The following is an 18,625-nucleotide window of genomic DNA, read 5'->3' on the forward strand; positions in this document are numbered from 1 at the left end:
TGATGCTGTAGAAAGAGAGTAAGAGGCACGTGGGAAGGGAAGCGGGCAGAAGCAGGATACATGGGGTACTCAGGCCAAGGGTGGGATTGTGGATTTCGTTCTACAGCAACAGGTGGCCCTGGGGGCGTGTCTCAAGGAGGAAGCAGCTGCTGTGAGCTGCTTTTAGCAGACTCACTCTCCCTGCTGAGGAAGGTGCAAGGGCAGAAACAGGGCGACCGACGAGAGGTGATGGTGGCTTGGCAGAAGGGAGCCCTGGAGTATGGAGGGCAGTGGTCAGGTTAGAAGGCTGAGTTTGAGCTGGAAGCCGTAAGACTTGATGTTGGGGTGACGAGCTGACAGGCGTTTCCTTCATTTGTTCTTCACAAGAACTGTGTGACTAGGCGGGAAGGTGGACATTTTCCACTGAAGACAACGTTCACAGAGTGGTTTCACGAAGTCGTGCTGCCCGGTCTCTTAGCCTGGTTCCCGGCACCCCAGATGAGGAGTGGGAGGGTCACACTAACATGTAGCTTTCCGTGTCCCTGGGAGCTGCTGCGTAAAGGGATTAACTAATTCTATCCTTGCAGCAGCCCTGTGCAGTAGGTACTGAGGATGAGGGACTGAGGTTCAGAGAGGTTAAGTCACATATCCAAGGTCACACAGCCAGGGAGTGGAGAAGCTAAGATTAAACCCCAGCAGGAGCCCCCAGGGGCTGATAAACCAGAGGACACCCTTAACAGGGACTCCAGTGACAAAGCCCCAGGGGCTAAGCTGTGAAGGTGTTTTGGCTCAACCCATTTCATTTGAGAGGACAGGCCTCAGAATCAGTAGCCGAGGCCCCCACTCTGCACAGCGGTCAGCTCTTACGGAGGTATTGTGGGAGATAGGGGAGAGGTGGGGGCTCTATCCTGGCTCTCAGGGACGGGCACCCCTGGAAAACCCCCTGTCCGACAGCACAGGCACCGTTGTTGGTCCTGGTGAGCCCCCCAATCTGAGAGAGATGGCCCTAATTCTGTGGAGGCCAGGGTCTGATGGGAGAGACATACTGATGTCCTATCCCGGGAAGACAGGCCAGGGGGTCCCTCTGGGGTACCAGGCACACGTGACAGCACTGACGTGCCAGGTCCAGCTTGAGGTGAGAGGCTCTCGTGCTCAAGGACACCCCACGGCCCCCAGACCCCAGTGGCCCCAGCTCCCCAGAGCCCACAGGTGTGGAGCCCCACTTCCTCTTTCTGCCCTGCCACCCCGAGGAGGAGGAGCTGATCAGGGGCCCCAGGGGCCCTTCTGCTCAGGGCAGGTCCCTGGGTGGGGGTCGGTGTCTGGCTCAGGTCACACCTGCCCCCAGCCTGGAGCCCAGGACCCCTCCCCACCTCCAGCAGGCCTTCTGCAGACACCCTCCCGTCTCCTGCCACCCTGCCGCCAACTGTCCGTCTATCGCCTTTTCTTCATTAGACATGCAGCAAATACCACCTCATGCCAGGCTGGTGCCAGGCCTGGGGACGTGGTGGGACACATAAAGTCTGCCCTTCTGGAGCTCACAGGCCAGCACAGAAGACATGGAAATGAAAGTCTCATGGGCTTGGACTTGAGGCCTGTGGGAGACTCCCGGAAGTGTGGGGGAGGGGCCTAGACCATGGGGGGCGGGCCCTCTAGGAGGAGGCGCCTGCACGGGGTGTGTGGGGTGTGTGAGGAGAGCACTCTGGCGCAGCGCCTCTGGGAGAATTGGATTCCTGGTACTCTGAGGGCTACCACACACTGACCCTGGGGACCTCAGGGCAATGCAGGTGCAGCCCTGGTCCTGAGGAATGGTTCGCTGTGGAAAGGCGCCTGGATGTGATGCCTGGCACACAGTAGGTGCTCCACAAAGATGCATTTCCTTCTTCCTTCCCTTCTCTGCCTGCTTCCCACCTTGCCCTCCTGAGAGAGGCTGTTTGCAGGGGCAGGAGCATACCTTTGGCACGAGGCCGCTTCTCCGCTCATGGCATGTGTGACCGGAGCAAACTGGCCCCCGCTCTGAGCCCCAGCTTCCCCGTGTGTACAGCAAATGCACTACTACTGCTCACCGTGCGGGCGAGGAAGCAAGGGGATGTGCGTGAAGCAGCCAGCTCGAGATGAGGGCTTAATAAAAATGGCTGGCATGACTGACTGACCCTTAGGGTTTGTAGTACGCACATCGAAAGGGAAGCTAGGAATGATCTTGGCTGACCCCCCCAACCATCCAGTGAGGAAATTGAGGCCCAGAGAAGGGACACCCGGCCCACGGTCACATCCGTCAGCACAAGCGGGGGCGCAGTGTCCTGGGGCAGCCAGGCCCCTGCTCAAGCCCCGGGCAGAGCATCTTAGGCCAGGGGTTGGCAAAGCTGGCCCAGGAGCCAGATCTGGCCCACTGCTTGGTTTTGTAGAGCCAGCCGGCTAAGAATGGACTTCCCAAACCACCATTTGCAATCATTTGACAGTAGGAAATACTAACTTTGAACTAAAATTAAGCGACCCCCCCAGAGAATTCCCTTGGCCCCAAAAGCCTGAAATATTTACTCTTCACCCTGTCCTTCCACTCCTCAGCCTGCACAGGGCTCTTCAGAAGCAACCAGTCTCGGGACCAGTGACCCCCCACCTGGCTTTCCTCTGTGGCCGGTGTCCATCTGTAGCCAATGAGCCAGGATAGCAGGACTGTGGACTCCCAACACGATGCTCACCCTGTGTGTGATCCGGCCCTCCCCTCGTTACTGCCCAGTCCCACATCTGCCTGGCCCGGGTCCCAGCTGTCATCCTGGGGGGTGTCCAGATGCCCCAAGCACCACGCTCTTCTCTCCAACCCCCCGCGGGAGCCAAGGCCAGCATGGGTGGCTGGGATCTCCGCGGTAATGGGGAGGCCCCCCTTCCAGCCTCCCCTCCTAACCTGCGCCCCTCCTCCCTCACCCTGGCACCTGCTCCCTGGCCCCTCCCGCACCCCCCTTCCTTGGCTCTCCGTGTCACCATCTGTGGCACAATCCTTCTCTGTCACTCTCCCGCCACCCCCTCCTCCTCCTTCCCGGCTCGCTGTCCCTGCCTCCCCATCTCTCCCTCTCGCCCCTTCTCCCGCTCTCTCTCCTGCTCCTTCTCTCCTGTCACGCAGTTCTCACCGCTCCCCCCCATTCTGGCTTCCACCCACTCACTGTCTTCTCTCTCTCTCCACCTCCGACCGACCCCCCTTTCCCCTCTATTTCTATTGGCGTCTCACAGTTCCCCGCTTCCCTTCTCTCTTCCTTGGGAGGCGTCTCTCTCCCTCTCCCCACCCCCCAGCTCCTGCCTGCAGACCCCCCATTTGTACCCCTGCCTGCCGCCTCCCCAGGACGTGTCCTGGAAATGGAGGGTGATGTACCAGGCGCCCGCGGGAAGTCAGGGCTGGAGGCCAGATGCGAGAGGCTCTGTGGGCAGAAGTGGCCGCCGCGAGCCTAGGAGGGGGCCTGGGCCCACAAGCAGTCTAGAAGTGGGCACTGTGTGGGGACCCTGGCTAAGGGGTGCTCTGGGGGCACCTGGGCACTGGGCAGGGAGAGGGGCAGCAGAATGATAACTGGCTTGGCGGCGAGGAGGGGAGCTGTCACCCAGTGGGCAGGTAAGGAGGCTGGGGCCTGGGTGGGGACCTGGAGGGTGGGGTGCTGGAGCCCACCCTCTGCTCAGGATGTACTTGGGAGGCTGGGGCTGGAGGCCCAGGGAGGAGGAGGCCTTCCTGTGCCCTCTTGGTGGGCTGTTGGGGGTTCAGGGGATGTTGATCTTGGAATCTCAGGCCATAATTCTAGAATCTGGGAGCTACAGAAGAGCAGAACGTCAGAGCCGGAAGAAACCAGATGCGGCATGTTGTTCGGCCTCCTCGGTTCCCATGCCAGCTTCCTGGGCTGCCCCTCTGTGCTGGGCACTGTGCTCAGCACACTCTCATTTAATCTTTACAACAACTCTGGGATGTGGGTACTCCTGTCTTCATTTTAATAGGAAGAAACAGATCTCCAGAGATGGGAAGGGACTTGCCCAAGGTCACCCAGTAATTTGGCATTATCACTCCATGGGAGGTCCCAAGCCTCCAATCTAGGGCTTGTGGGGTGAGTTCCTGGGGATCAGACCCCCGCTGTGGGGTGGGAGTTGGTCAGTGTGACTAGCACAATCCGGGGCTCTCTGGGGGAGGTCCAGGGTAGCAGAGGTCAAGCAGAACACAGAGTCAGCCAAGGGCATCAGCCTGCATGGTTCAGGGCTGCCCAGCCCTTGGTTTCTCGCAGCCTGAGGCCTTCCGGGAAGCCGGCAGGGCCAGGAGGTACTGATTATTTAGGAATTCTGGCCTCCCACTCACTAGCTGGGTGACTTTGTGCAAGTTACTAAACTTCAACTCTCTGAGCCTCAACTTCCTCCTCTTCAAAAACCTTTCCTCCTGGGTTTTGTGAGGATTTCATGATGTGAGTTTGACACCTCTGCCCAGGAGGAACGCTCCACCGTGCTCAGAGCCCTGCTTGCTGAACTCCTGGGTTTGTTCATATTTGCCAGAGTTCCAGGGACTGGGCCAGGGGCTGAGGCTAAAGAAGTTAATAGCTCTGGGCCCCTGTACCCAGGAGCTGGCTCTCCAGAGGGAAAAGGTGGGAGACAGATGGAAAATACCTGGGGTGTCTGGCCAACCTGAGGGGCCATCCTGAATTACTGTGTGGCCCAGGGCAGCCACTCACCCTCTCTGGGCCTCTGTCCCCACCCAAATAGTTATCTGAGGAGTCCGCCCCCAGCTTTCAGGCAAGCTTGTGCGAAAGATAAACCAGACAAGGAGGAAAAGGCCCTCCTCCCCGAGGATCAACTAGATCACGCACAGGATTCCAGCTCCTTAAAGACAAGGCAGGACCCAAATTGCAGGTCTGGCTTATGCCTGCGGAAAGCTTAATTTCCCATCTTCTGCCAGCCTGCCTGTTAAACTGACAGGGAAGATGGGCCCAAATAAGAGTGGAAGCAGGGCATCTTGGTTGGGGAGCCGCCAGGAGCTTTGGGAGGGGCTGTTTCATCCCCTGGCACTAAGGCAGGGCCAGGCTGGGTACACTGCGTCCCTCCAGGGCACATGTGCCTGTGGGAGGGCACATGTGTGCCTGGGAGGGGGGCTCTTCTGGAGCTCACCCCAGGCGGGCATCTGCCCCTGAAGCCTGGAAACTAGGTTGGCCTGGCTCTCCCCTTCCTCCTCCAGCCCTGGGTTGTGATTGGCTGCCTGTGCTATGTAGAGGATGTGGGCACAGGGAGGGAGGAGGAGGACGGGTTGCACAGGACGCCTGGCCAAGGAAGCCAAGACACTGAGGTTCCAGAGTCCACAGTTCCAGGTCTAAGGAGGGCCACCTCCAGCATTCTGGGATTCTGACCTTCTCTGATTCAACGGCGTGGAGTCTAAAAATCTATGACTCTACAAATCAGTTCTAAGAATCTAAAGTTCTATTTTTAGGCCTCTAAGATTCTAGGGGTTTGAATCTATGATCCTAATGGTTCAAGGGCCTGAGGAACAGCAAGAGGAGCTCAGAACAGGCCAGTGGCGGAGCTGGGTGCCAGCTGGGTGCTCTGACCAGCTGTGATTATTAAGCAAGTGCCTCCCCCAGTCCAGCCTCGGTCTGCCGTCCTGTGAAATGGAAGGGGGTGGGGTGGGCTCAAGGGTCCTGCCAGCTCTGCCCTTCCTAGCTGTGTGACCAGAGCACATGGCTTCACTTCTGTTCCCTGTCTGTGTGGTGGGGACAGCGTAGTGCCTTCCCTGTCGGATCCCTCTGGATGCTGCACATCACCAGCTTCCCCTGCAACCTGGCGGCTAGGGCCAGCGACAAGGAGTTGGCAGCACTGTGCCACTGTCCGTTAGTGCCACTGTCGCAGGCTCAGGAGGGCTGATGAGGGCCCAGGGTGAGGACAGGTTGGGGGGCTCCCCCAGGGCCTGGAGGAGCAGGGAAAGGTGCTACTGGGGCAGCATAAGGAGGAGCCATGGCCAAGGGGCTCGTTGCCATTTTCAGCATCACCCAGCCTGTTTCGGAGCCCTTGGAAGCCCCAGGTCCTTGTGCAGGGGGAACCAGGCATACCACCCACCCAGAAGCCTTTGCTCCAAGTTGGGGTGCCTCCCTTTTCCAGGAGCTTTGCCTCTAAAAAGTCGTGTCTGGAGAGGGCAGTGCGGCCCGCAGGGCCCACAGGAGGGGGTTCAGACCCAGCGCTGGGTCAGAGGGAGGACACTGGAGGGAAGGCCCCTCCTCTGAGAGCTGCTTTCTCCCTCAGGACTTTCTTCAGGGAGTCAGGAGCCAGTGGGGAGTCAGGGGACCTGGACTCCAGGCAGGATCATTAGGAAGGAGGGGTGGGCGGAGGCTGTAGCCCCAGAGGAGGCTCCAGCTTTCAGCCTTGGCCTCTAACTGGGCCTTCTGAAGCCAGGAAGTCCTGCTGGGGGAGGCCAGCAGATCCTGGGGTGGGTGGCCTTTCCCAGTTGGGCCTGAATTTCCACTATCAACAATCCATTCCCGCTTCACGCTAAGTATTGATCTGATCACTCAGGATTCCTCTGATTCATTTCATGTGTCAAACACTGATGAGAGCTTGTGCTCATGTGAAAGTGACCAGGGAAAGGTTCAAAGGCAAGTAAAAGCGTCCCCACCCTGAGAGAGAGTCGTGCCTGGCCAGGGAGCCAGAAGAGCCCTAGCTTCTTATAATTCCCGGGAGAGGTGGTAAGAAAAGTCAATGGAGCTGCTCTTGGGCAAGCTCTTATTCATCCTTCAAGACCCACGTGAAATGCCCTCTTCCTGGGGAAGCCTGCCTCACTGGCACAGGGTGGGGAGGTGGCTGCTCAGGTACCACCTCCAGTATGTAGCCAATTTCTCCACAAGAAAGCCTCTGGAGGAGAAGGGGCCCTAGCCTCCCACCCTGCAGGTTCACAGCCAACCATTCCGGACAGGGCCTTTGTGGGGGCACAGTGGGCTGGGCTGGGCTGAGGGGGTCCCCAAGGGTTCTGACCCCAGGGGAGGGGACACCCTGTGTCTGTGGGTCTTAATTCCATTTGGAATCTGAGGAATCTGATGAAAACTCTGGGGGTCTGTGTTCAAAAAATACACACACACAGTAACTTTCACCAGAGTTTTGAGGGTTCACAAATCCTCTGAAGCTTATCTAGAGACCCACCTTCCAGGTTGAGGACCTATGATATGCAACCATATTTTTCAAATGTTGAGATATTTTGGTGGCTGATAGTCTGTTCAGGCTGCCATAACGGAATGCCACAAGTTGACTGGGTGGCAAATAAACAACAGAAATTTTTTGTTTCTCACCATTCTGGAAGCTGGGAGTCTGAGGACAAGGTGCCAGCACGGTCACTCTCTGCTAAGGGTCCTCTTCAGAGCTGTTGCCTTCTCACTGTGTCCCCGCATGGAGGGGAGGGCGAGGAAGCCCTCGGGAGCTTCTTTATAAGGGCACTGATCCCATTCCTGGGGATTCTTCCCTCATGATCTAATCACCCCCCAGGGGCCCGACCTCCAAGTACCATCATCTTTGGGAGTTAGGATTTCAACATATGAATTTAGTGGAGGACACATTTAGTCTGTCACAGTGGGTGATCCATGTGGGGCTCTGCCAGCTCGGGCATTGTATGTGGAAAGGGCAAGCATTGCTTTATGGCATGGGTTGCAATGTAAAATGCAATGGTGTCAAAATGTTTGAAAAACACTGGCATAGAGGAAAGGGCCTATGTCATCACGGCTGATTGAATGACTCATTCATCCCTTTATTGGACGTTTGGGAGCACTCACCCTGCACACAGATGAAGGGATACAGTGGTGCACAGGCCAGCACTGGTGCCTGCCCTTTGGAGCCGGGCAAGCCCACATCCCACGCCATACATGGGCTGTGTGATACATGGCGGTCACTCTACCTCTCTGAGACTCATGTGAGAAGTGAGAATGCCTAGCTGGCCCACCTTGCCAGCCTGGGCAGACTGAGCTGGTGCATGTCACACCTGGCCAGGCACCCAGTAAGCCTCCAAGTTCAGTGTGATGGGGTAGGGGCAGTGGAGAGAAAGCTATCTTCTGATGGAGCTCTGTCCTCCCTCCCCTAGGCCAGTAGCTGACTGCTGACTGCCCTCCCCTCAGCCATGGACACGCCTGGCTACCCTTCATTGGTGCCCATGACCTTGGAATCTGGGAATGCCTCCTCCACCTGGCCCCTGGCTGCCACCCTGGGAAACGTGTCGGGGGACCCCAGTGCAGCAGGGCTGGCTGTCAGTGGTGTCCTCATCCCACTCGTCTACCTGGTCGTGTGCGTGGTGGGCCTGCTGGGCAACTCTCTGGTCATCTACGTGGTCCTAAGACACACGGCCAGCCCATCGGTCACCAATGTCTACATCCTCAACCTGGCACTGGCTGATGAGCTCTTCATGCTGGGGCTGCCCTTCCTGGCTGCCCAGAACGCCCTGTCCTACTGGCCCTTCGGCTCCCTCATGTGCCGCTTGGTCATGGCCGTGGATGGCACCAACCAGTTCACCAGCATCTTCTGCCTCACGGTCATGAGTGTGGATCGCTACCTGGCGGTGGTACATCCCACCCGCTCCGCCCGCTGGCGCACGGCGCCCGTGGCTCGCACGGTCAGCGCGGCTGTCTGGGTGGCCTCAGCCGTGGTGGTGCTGCCTGTGGTGGTCTTCTCTGGTGTGCCCCACGGCATGAGCACCTGCCACATGCAGTGGCCCGAGCCGGCAGCGGCCTGGCGTGCCGGCTTCATCATCTACACGGCCGCGCTAGGCTTCTTCGGGCCGCTGCTGGTCATCTGCCTCTGCTACCTGCTCATCGTGGTCAAGGTGCGCTCAGCGGGGCGGAGGGTGCAGGCACCCTCGAGCCAGCGGCGGAGGCGCTCGGAGCGCAGGGTCACGCGCATGGTGGTGGCTGTGGTGGCACTCTTCGTCCTCTGCTGGATGCCCTTCTACGTGCTCAACATCATCAACGTGGTGCGCCCGCTGCCCGAGGAGCCTGCCTTCTTCGGCCTCTACTTCCTGGTGGTGGCACTGCCCTATGCCAACAGCTGTGCCAATCCCGTCCTTTACGGCTTCCTCTCCTACCGCTTCAAACAAGGCTTCCGCAGGGTCCTGCTGCGGCCTTCCCGCCGCGTGCGCAGCCAGGAGCCTCCCGCGGGGCCTCTGGAGAAGACTGGAGAGGATGAGGATGAGGATGGGGAGGAAGACAGGGAGGAGGGGAGTGGAAAGCAGGGACAAGGGGAGGAGATGAACGGCCAGGTCAGCCAGATCTCCCAGCCTGGCACCAGTGCACCGGAGCAGCCACTGAGTGGCACGGCTGGCAAGGAGCAGCAGTTTCTACCCCAAGAGGCCTCAGCTGGGGAGAAGTCAAGCACCCTGCACATCAGCTATCTGTAGGGGCCTGCAGAGGGCCAGGGTGGCCAGAGGATGAGGCAGAAGCTGTGGGTGCACCTAGGAACTTCTGCCCACGGTGTCAGCAGCTCATGGTGGGCTCTGATCCCATTGCTGCTGAGACTTGCTGTGTGGCCTTGAATAGGTCACTTCCCCTCTCTGGGCCCCCTGTTCTCTTCTGTGACTTAGGGGTGGGGGTGACCAGCCTGGATGAGCTCTGTCAGGTGAGAAGCCTGGAGTGCTATCACCACTGGGCTGCCCTTCCCACGCCGGGCCCAGGTTAAGGGGAAAGGTGCAGACCGGCTTTCCTCCTTGGAGACAGAGCGTCCTGGCGGGTCAGCCTGAGTCTTGGGCCTTAGAGGGATAAACAAAGGCCTGTGTTTCCTGGGCTCAGAGTCAGGTTCACAGGAGAGGGGCTGGGGCCAGGAAGGTCCCCCCAGCAGGGTGGGGAGGAGGGTGGGAGGCCCAGGCTGCTGCAAGGCCGTGGCTCAGCCCTTTTCTTTTCTGGGGCTCAGGCCTCACCTGCTGAACCCAATGACCTCCAGGTCCCCTGGCCCAAACAGTCAGGGCTGGGACTCCTGTGCTCTAGACATGACGAGAGGAGATAGATTTTCCAGGAAATTTCCAACTTCAGGGTCCCTTACTGCCTGGGCCTTTCTGAGGCCCTGCATCTAATTTTGTACTTGTAGTTTTATATTTCTATTCTTAAAGAGTGACCCCAAATTGCATAAGCTTAGGCCACCCAAAGCCTAGCTCAATGCTATTGTGTCCTGTGGCTGCAGGGGGGTGTCCCTGGGTCTTTGATACGGCCACACAGCCCCGATCTTCCCCTCCCAGAGGGCCAGGTAGACTGGTGTGGAAAGGCCAAGTGTCTAAACAGCACAGTGAGGAGGAGGAAGAGGATGGGGAGGGCGGAGGTCAGAAGTGGCCCGTGACCCGGGAGCCCCCCTGGTCCCTCTGCGCTGAGCGCAGTTGCGGTGTCCATGGAACTGGGTTGCTCCTGCCTGGCCTCTTCAGTCTCAAGGATGCACATGTGATCAGGACGGAAAAGCAAAAGCTCAGGAAGGTAGGGGCCAGCCCCCTGGAGGGCCTGGTAAGGAGGCCTAGACCTTGGTGGGGGTCTGGGGACAGAGCTGAGAAGCAGGGCCTGGGGCCTGAGGAGCAGGCCTCCCTATTCTCTGCATTCCTGGGGCTACAGTTAAGGAGACCCAGGAAAGGTAAGGCAGTGAAAGACCGCTGTCCCAGGCTGGACTCCCAGCCAGAGATGAGTGAACCGGCCCCAGGGAGGGTGGAACCTCAGGCTACATCCCCAAACCCCCCACCCCGCAGACGGTGGGACATCCTCAGGGAAAGCATGTGAACCACAAGCTGTGGGACCCAGATAGCCAACCCTCCTCAGGATCCCAGCCTTGACCTCTCTGGGCCTCAGTTTCCCTGTAAGGAACTGGATGTGGTTGCCTGCCTCCTGGGATTTGGGGGAGGAAAATGAGTCATACTGGGTAAGCTGCCATGCACACTACAATGTGGGGGGCGTGCAGAGGGACATACCAGATTATATAGTGAGGTAGCCTCCTGCCAGGCTTGGCCTACACCCTGTTCTCCATCAAGTGGCCTGTCTCCTGTCCTATCCTTGGGGGTGAGGACAGTGCTGGAAGTGAGAAAGGGGGAGTTGGGGTAAGAAGCCAAAGATCAGGGAAGCAGGGCTTGTGGGGGAGAGGCGCCCTCTCAAGGGGGAGCAAGTTCACAAAACCAGACTTTGTGTGGAGGCCGGAGGCCAGGCCCTCCTTCTGGGATTCCCTCGGGGAGGTTCTGGGGGTCTGAGGCAAGAGGGCCTCTGGCATTCCAGCATTCTTTGGCCAGCCCTGCCTTCCTGATTCCTGGGGCAGGTGAGCCTGTTCTGCAAGGATGGCTGGGAGAACCCTTAGGGGAATTCTTTACTGCTTCTGCGCTTAGCTCTTGTCAATAAAGACGGCAACACATGACAACAGCCATTGTCTGGCTTGATTCTTCTGCCTGGCGCTGTGTCTATATCCTTGTGTATGAGTGGGTATGTGCGTGTGTGCCCACCTCTGTCAGGATCCTCCCTCTATCCGTCTCTCAGCTCTCTGTGCCCAGGCCTCTTTGTGTGGCCTTGCAGAGTCCTGGTCCTCCAGGCGAAATGGGAGATTTGCCTGACAAGCCTCAGCCTACATCCTAACAGATCTTGGTCCCACAGCAGGAGGTATGTCCAAAGATCAGATCTCATGGAGGAAAGTTGATTGGCACCAACTGGGTCACATGAGGGGCCCTTGGGCCAAACACCAAAGACAAGGTGATAGCGTGCCATCAATGGCTAGGTATGGGTCACATGCCCATCTTTCCAGCCAGAGAGAAGGTGGGGCACAGTCTGGCCTGACTAATGGGATAGGGAGTGGGTTGGGGACAGACCCCAGGGGCAAGGGGTGCAAGCTAGGTGGCAACAGCACATTGGGTGCGTGTGTGAGCACTGTGCAGGGCACAGAGTGAGCGGTCAGAGCATCTCAGCCTTTTCCATGAGTCAATATGTGTTGGGGTGTTAACCCCCAGGGGCTGCTGTGCATGTGGCAGGTGTACATGGGCGGGGAGCACAGGGGCTGCTGGGGACAGAGCTTTGTGTGGGAGTGGTGCCTGGGCCAGGGTCCCTGCTCTGGGTCCTCGAGCCCCCTGAGCTTACCCACTATGCAGCCTGTCACTGCTCACTGTGATGCTCACAGGCACCCACGTGTGTGGTATCCCAAGGAGGATACCAGGCAGGGACTTGTCCCTCCAGGCCGGGACTTGTGCCTGGTACATCTGTGATTCTCAGAGTCTGGCAGCACCACAGGCCCTTCATATGAGTATTTGGAATAAATGAATGAAAGGAGGGAATTCCATTTCACAACTCCAGGGGGCAATTTTTACACTGTGACTCTAGCCTCCTTTGGATTTGTGTAACATAGTGACCCTGCATAAATGGAGGGAAGGAGGGATGAAAGGAACCTGTATGGAGGCTTGGGGCTGGAGTCTGTGGGTTACTGGAACAGCAGGGGCTCTAGGGCTACAGGCTCTGGGGTTGTGAGCCCCAGCAGGCAGGAAAGGGTGTTGATGACCCTCCCTGCCTGACTCCCTCCAGATATCCAAGTTGCTAAGACCCACAGCCTTACCTTGAACTTGTCTCTCAGAAGTGGTTGCCAGGCAACAGCCCATGGCCACCAGGCTCTGGACCAGGACTTCATGCGTCAGCATCTGCAGAGAGGAGCCAGGAGTCCCCAGGGCCTGGGGTAGGGGAAGCCAAGGCCAGGGTGGGATGGGGGTGCTTCAGGCCCTCTTCACCTACAAGGAGTGGGGGAGATGGAGGACACTGTCCCATGGGGAGGTGACAGCCTGGGCTGCGTAGGACTCCAGACCTAGAAGGACAGAATCTAAAGTTGGCAAGAACCCCAGGCTATTATGTGAGGGGCACTCCCTGGGGGTTGCCTAAGCCCACCGCCCCGCCGAGGACTCACTGTGCTTCCCTGTCCCTGACGGGCCTGGAGGAGACTTTCAGCAAGTCCACTGCAAGGCTGTGGGGGAAATGCCTCCCCTAAAAGCCAGGGGACCCAAAGTCAGGAGGCCTGGGCCTGCACCCACTCTGCCATGAACCTACCTACCATGCTGCCTTGAGCCAATAATGTCACCTATCTGGGCACAGCTCATTAAGCTAACAAAGGTTTTCCAGAGCCCCGACTGTATGCAAGACCCTGACGCTGGGCTGAGGGAACAGGGGGGGAAAACAGACCCAGTTCCTGGGCCTTGTTGCTCACAGGCAAGCACACAAGTAAATGCACCACTGCCTGAGGGGGAGGGAGATGCAGCTTGCTCTGGGGGAGCACGGCAGGGTGGGGGCTGCACTGGGAGCAGAGGGGTGAGCATGTGCCAGGCAGAGGGAGCTGTGTGTGCTAAGGCTTTGAGGCTAGAGGAATGCAGTGAATGAAAGGGAGAAGGGCAGGGGCGGGGCCCAATTCAGGGACAGAAGTTGTGTCAGACAGGACCTCCTAGGAGGTTAATTCCAGTTGTCAGTTGAATTGTGTTCCCCTCGCCCCACCCCCAAATTTCATACGTCGAAATCCTAACCCCCACTACCTCTGGATGTGACCTATTTGGAAATGGGGTCACTGCAGATGTAAGTAGTTAAGATGAGGTCATACTAGAGAATGGTGGGCCCCTAGTCCAATGATCGACATTCTTTAGAAAAGGGGTGATTTGGACTTTGCACAGGGAAAAAGTTGGGGCGATGCTTCTACAAGCCCAGGGGGAAGACAGGAAGATAGCACACCAGACTCAGGGAGATGGGCGTGGGACAGCCCTCCCTCACACCCTCAGAAGGAAGCAACCCTGCTCGACACTTTGATCTCAGACTTCTAGCCTCACAATTTATTGTGAGACAATAAATTTTTGTTGTTTAAACCACCCAGTTTGTAGTGCTGTGTTACGGCATCCCAAGTGAACTAAGTCAGCCCCCACCTGCAAAAAGGAGAAGGTGCCTCCTCTCCGGTCTTCACGGAACCTTTGGACTAACCCATTCATTCTTTCATTCAGCAAGTGTGTGTTGGGCTGCTGCCAAGTATAGAAAGCTCAAGGCAGGGAAGTACAAGGCCCACCTTTCAGGGGTAAAGGGAGTCCCAGCAAAGAAAAGACATAAAGAGGCAGTTCTTAAGCACAAACTGCCTGCGTTTGAATCCCGGCACATCCATTCACTAGCTGTTTGAACTTGAGCCAGTTAATTAACCTTCCTGTGTCTCCGTTTCCTTTCTGAGATGAAGACGAGAGCAGATGTTGCTATTTTCAGGAGGGTTAGGTGAGTTAAACAGTTTAGAACAGTGCCCAGTGCATCGTTGGTGCTATGCGTTAAATAAATGTGAGCAGTGCTTCCACAGAAGCAAGAACATGCTCGCGGATGGGTGTGGAAGTCTCCAAAGGTGGGTTCTAGCAGCTGAGTGTACAGCTGTTTGTGCACAGGGAGTTCACGCACAAGGAAGGAGGCATGGAGGACATTTCCAGCTCTGATACCCATCTTACAGCTGAAGACAGTGAGGCCGGGGATGGTTATGTGATTTGTCCAGGATCTCAGCACTAGAGGCAGGACCAATCCTGTTTTCTCAGCCCCCAGTCCAGTGTCTATAGTTTAAAAAAATGAAATGAGGGCCACGGTGGCAGGAGTGATGCTGGGTGGGAGAGATCTCTGACCACTGGGCAGGGGAAGTTGATGCCCTTGGGGAAGACCTGACAGGCATGAGAGATCCTCCTTTCTCTCCCAGAGGCCCAGCCACCCTTCAGCGTGCCCTGCAGCCTTTGGTCCAGGCCTGCCTGGCAGGCCAGGGTGGTGTACACACATGGGTGAATGAAGGGCCAACTAATGCACACTTGTGGGTGGGAGGGGCAAGGTCAGTCTTTACTTTTTCACTGGTTCAAAGAAAATGCCCGGGCCACAGCTGGCATCCTCCAGGGTCCCAGACACCTCGGGTGCTGGCTTACACATTGCAGGAACACAGCCTGTGGGCAGCCAAGAGTCCATGTCCTCCACGGCGATTTGGTTACAGGCAGGGGAAAATGAGGACCGGGTGGCATGTGGCCTCTGGGACCTGTTATCTGCTTTCATTACCAGAAAATACGTCAATATTTACCCCTGGGAACTGCTGGCCCTGCTGCCCTTGATCAGCATGCCCCCAGAGCCTGCTTGGTTTCTCCATCCCTAAGAGTAGGGGCTGTCTCCGAGCTCCAGCCTTCCATACTTCCATCTGCTCGTCCGACAGGGCCAGTCTCTCCTTTCTGGCCATAATAAATGGCATCAGTTATGGGGAGAACAAAGCAAACCCAGGATGCCTGTTTACATGGGCGGCAGTCAGCTGAGCTCTCGGCCACGCAATCAGGTTCCAATTCCCGCGTCACCTTGTTAATTCTTGAGTGCTTTCGGCCAGCCTAGGGACCACCTGGAGTCTCAGTTTCCTCATCCGCAAAATGGGCTCCACACCCTCCTCTCACAGCCCTGCTGCAGGACCTCGAAGCGGCTGTGGACTGGCTCCGGCGACGCCAGCGCTGCTCTGGGTCCGGCAGGGGGCGCCGCGGGACCTCCCCTAGCGGCAAGCTCCGCTCGGCCGCCCTTGCCTCCCTTCGGTCACACTAGATCCACTCGGTCAGACTCGGCTATGTTCGACCACACACACCAGGCTCGGCCAGAGTCGGCTCTTCTCGGCTGTCCTCGGCAACGCTCGGCCAGACTCGGTTCTGCTCGGCCAAATGGGCCTTGTTTAGCTGTGCTCTGCCTCTCTCGGGTCCGGACGCGCAAAGGCCCCGCCCCGGCGCCGCGGCGGATCCCGTGTCCCTAGCTGGGACCGTGCACCCGAGGCCTGCTCAGAGTCTCCCCCTGGTGCCTCACGTGGGCTGGTTTCCTTGCGGCGGGGGTCCGGTGTGTCTGAGCCCTGGGTGACGCTAAGGGTGCTGCGAGCCTTTTCCCAGTGCTTGAGGCCAAACCGGTGGCCGTGGGGTCCGGGAGGCAACCCCCTTACTTCTGCCGAGTGAAGCGAGGGGTTGGCACTGGCCCTTCGCGCGCTCTGACGGCCCATCACCCTGGCTCTGCCCCTAGTCGGCGGTGGGGAGGGGGCCAGTGGCTGTACCCATTTGCTTTAGCCTCAGTTTCCCCGTCGAACCATAAACAGGGTCCTCGCCGTGGGGCAGAGGGTCTGGGACGGTGCTGGCTCGCTCTTTGGGCCTCTCGGGGATTCAGTTTTCCCTTCTGTAAAATGGGATTAAATTTGACCAATTCGGAATAACACCCTTGAGATCAGACGTGGGTTTCTGAAACCCTAGGAGGGAGAAACTGAGTCCAGGGATGGAATTTCACTCCGGGCCACCCAGCTAGTCAGTGGAGGGACTTGGTAGAACCAAGGCTGTGGCGCTCGGAGCGAAGGGAGCCCAACGAACTGCTTGAGAGAGGGAGGGTCTCGCGGATCGCGGACCGTGTGCCCACTTTGCGGGAAGTGGGGTTTGGAGGAAGAAGTGCATGTAGGGGCGCTTCGGTCTTCCTCTTACCACTCCCCTACCCACTTAGCTCCTGAAAAAGAAATAGGAAAGGCGGGTAGCACCGTAAACGCCGGTGGGACGGGTGGGTGCTGGCTGGGACGGGGAGCGTCACAGGCGACCAGGTGCAATGGCTCTCCCCAGCAGGTGGCGCTCACGGTTTCCTTTGTTTAGTTTGTTGGTGACTCCTTCAGCAATTAGATCTGTGACTTTCCATTGACAACTTGCACAGCTGATTCCCGGGATCATCATGTTTTCTGTTCTCATTTTTTGACAGGCACACGTTGTGTTTTTTAAATACATGAAGGGTTCTTGGTGCTTTGTAAGTCCTGACTAAATGTCAGTATTTTAAAACCTGGGCTGTAACCTAGATGTGGCCAAGGAGCTTGGTTCTGAGAGTCAGTGAGTCTGTGCCTGGTTTTCCTCACCTGGAAATTGGGATAATACTTGTGCCTACCTCAGAGGGCTATGGAGAGGACTGGATGAGTTAATACACGTAAAGACCTCAGAACAGGACCCTACCAGGGTGTAAAAGCTTGTCTTCTGAGAACAGGGTGGAAAGGGCAGGGGGTGGGCTGGGGACACACATGGCTCATGCTCTGGGTTTCTGGCCTGGGTAACAGGGTTCAGGCTTTCCAATAATAGTCAGTAAGGGCTACACCCTTACTGATGGGGGTTACTGCAGAGTGATGGGGGCATCTGGGGTTAACTTCTCTTCCTAGGTATGCTGTCATCCTGGGTCTCAGGGTGTCCAGACTCTAGGAATATGACCATATGTGCATGTCCTCATCATATTCAGGGTTTACCAGGGAGAAGCACTGAAGGGTGACCAGTATAGAAGTCCCCATGGGGTGTCCCACCAGGCTGCTCAGATGGTCTTGGCCTCGTGTCCCAGGGAGGGCTCAGAAGTAGGGAGACATGCCCAAAGTCCCACAGCTAGAACTGCCGGAGCTGAGACACAGCCCAGTTTTGTCTGCCCCAGGGCTGGAGCTCTGTCTTAAGCTACCTGGCCGGCTGTGGCGATCCTCTGAATGGCCAGGGTACCATGAGATGATGAACAAATAGAGGAGTTTTAGGCATGGGGAGAGAGAAAGAGGAAAAGTATTAAGGTATAATATTCTTAAGCCTTGCTCTCTTGTCTGCCCTGTACCAGGCCACCTGCCCTGGACCAGGGAGGACAAGAGGCCCATCAGGACGGCTGAGAGCTAATGGAGCTGGCCTGGGACCTGGTGAGTCTCATGCCTTTCCAGGCCTCATCGGCCTCACCCGTTAAGTGGGATGAGCAGCCTTTCTGGCAGAGGGGCTGTAGAGCACAGCGTGGGCACACCAAAGGCCCTGGACAGTCCTGTGTCCCCAGCCTGCTGTCCCCATTCCCCATCTGTTTTCCTTCCCTGCCCCCTTTCCTCTGAGGCTGGCTTTCTAAGCCAGAGGGCTCAGAGACAGCCAGGAGTGGTCTCCCCCTGGGGTGCCGCTGACTCAGCCCTTTTCTCTGGTGGCCCCAGCATGAGGAGGAGGGAGGGTGACTCCCCTTGGCTCCCGCTCTGTGGCCCTGGCTCTGTGCCCTGGGAATGCTGCCTGGGGCAGAGCCACATAGACCGCACGGCCAGTATGGACCTGACAGTTTTCCCAGCAGCCATAGTCCTTCAATCTGCTTTCCTTTGGGCCCCTTTGGGCCCCTAAATAGGCCTGGGGTTGGGGGCTCCAAATGCACTTGGGAAGGGAAAGCAGCACAAAGCTATAAATTGGGAGAGTCTGGCTCTCATCCAGTCTGCTGTGTGACCTTGAGTCAAAGAGTTGCCCTTCCTGGGTCACAGTGTCCCTGCGGGTCTTGGATGAGATCATCTCTAAAGGTCCTAACAGGCCTGAGAGTCTGCTGTTTGATCAGTTTCCCAAAACAGGAAAGCTGAGGCCCAGAGAGGAGACCTGGTCAAAGACACACAGCCCGTGTGTGTGTGTGTGTGTGTGTGTGTGTGTGTGTGTGTGTGTGTGTGTGTGTGTGTGTGTGTGTGTGTGTGTGTAGACCTGGTCAAAGACACACAGCCTCTGTGTGTGTGTGTGTGTGTGTGTGTGTGTATGTGTGTGTGTGTGTTTTGCCCTCCACACTTTGCCCAGCTGTGAGTAGGGACTGGGTCTTAGTTCCCAAAGCTCCAGGTACCCTTCAGGTCTCTACACTCCTGTGCCTCCTGAGGGTGCGAATGTCACTTGCCACCCCCTTCCCAGGGGACAGACCCT

At 57.5% G+C, this 18,625-nt stretch overlaps 1 protein-coding gene across 1 annotated transcript; it reads left to right on the forward strand.

The window, feature by feature from the left end:
• Nucleotides 1–2,917: 2,917 nt before the first annotated feature.
• On the forward strand, nucleotides 2,918–11,322 carry SSTR3 (somatostatin receptor 3). Its single transcript, XM_036891462.2, has 2 exons — nucleotides 2,918–3,574; nucleotides 8,042–11,322. Exon 2 carries the CDS (start codon nucleotides 8,078–8,080, stop codon nucleotides 9,344–9,346), a length of 1,269 nt encoding a protein of 422 aa, XP_036747357.2. The 5' UTR covers nucleotides 2,918–3,574; nucleotides 8,042–8,077; the 3' UTR covers nucleotides 9,347–11,322.
• Nucleotides 11,323–18,625: the final 7,303 nt, after the last annotated feature.

This window comes from Manis pentadactyla, chromosome 10, assembly GCF_030020395.1.
Source record: "Manis pentadactyla isolate mManPen7 chromosome 10, mManPen7.hap1, whole genome shotgun sequence".
Lineage (NCBI taxonomy): Eukaryota > Metazoa > Chordata > Mammalia > Pholidota > Manidae > Manis > Manis pentadactyla.

Bases quoted from the DNA above. Each gene is read 5' to 3' on its own strand.
- SSTR3 (XM_036891462.2), top strand. From the start codon at position 8,078: ATGGACACGCCTGGCTACCCTTCATTGGTGCCCATGACCTTGGAATCT.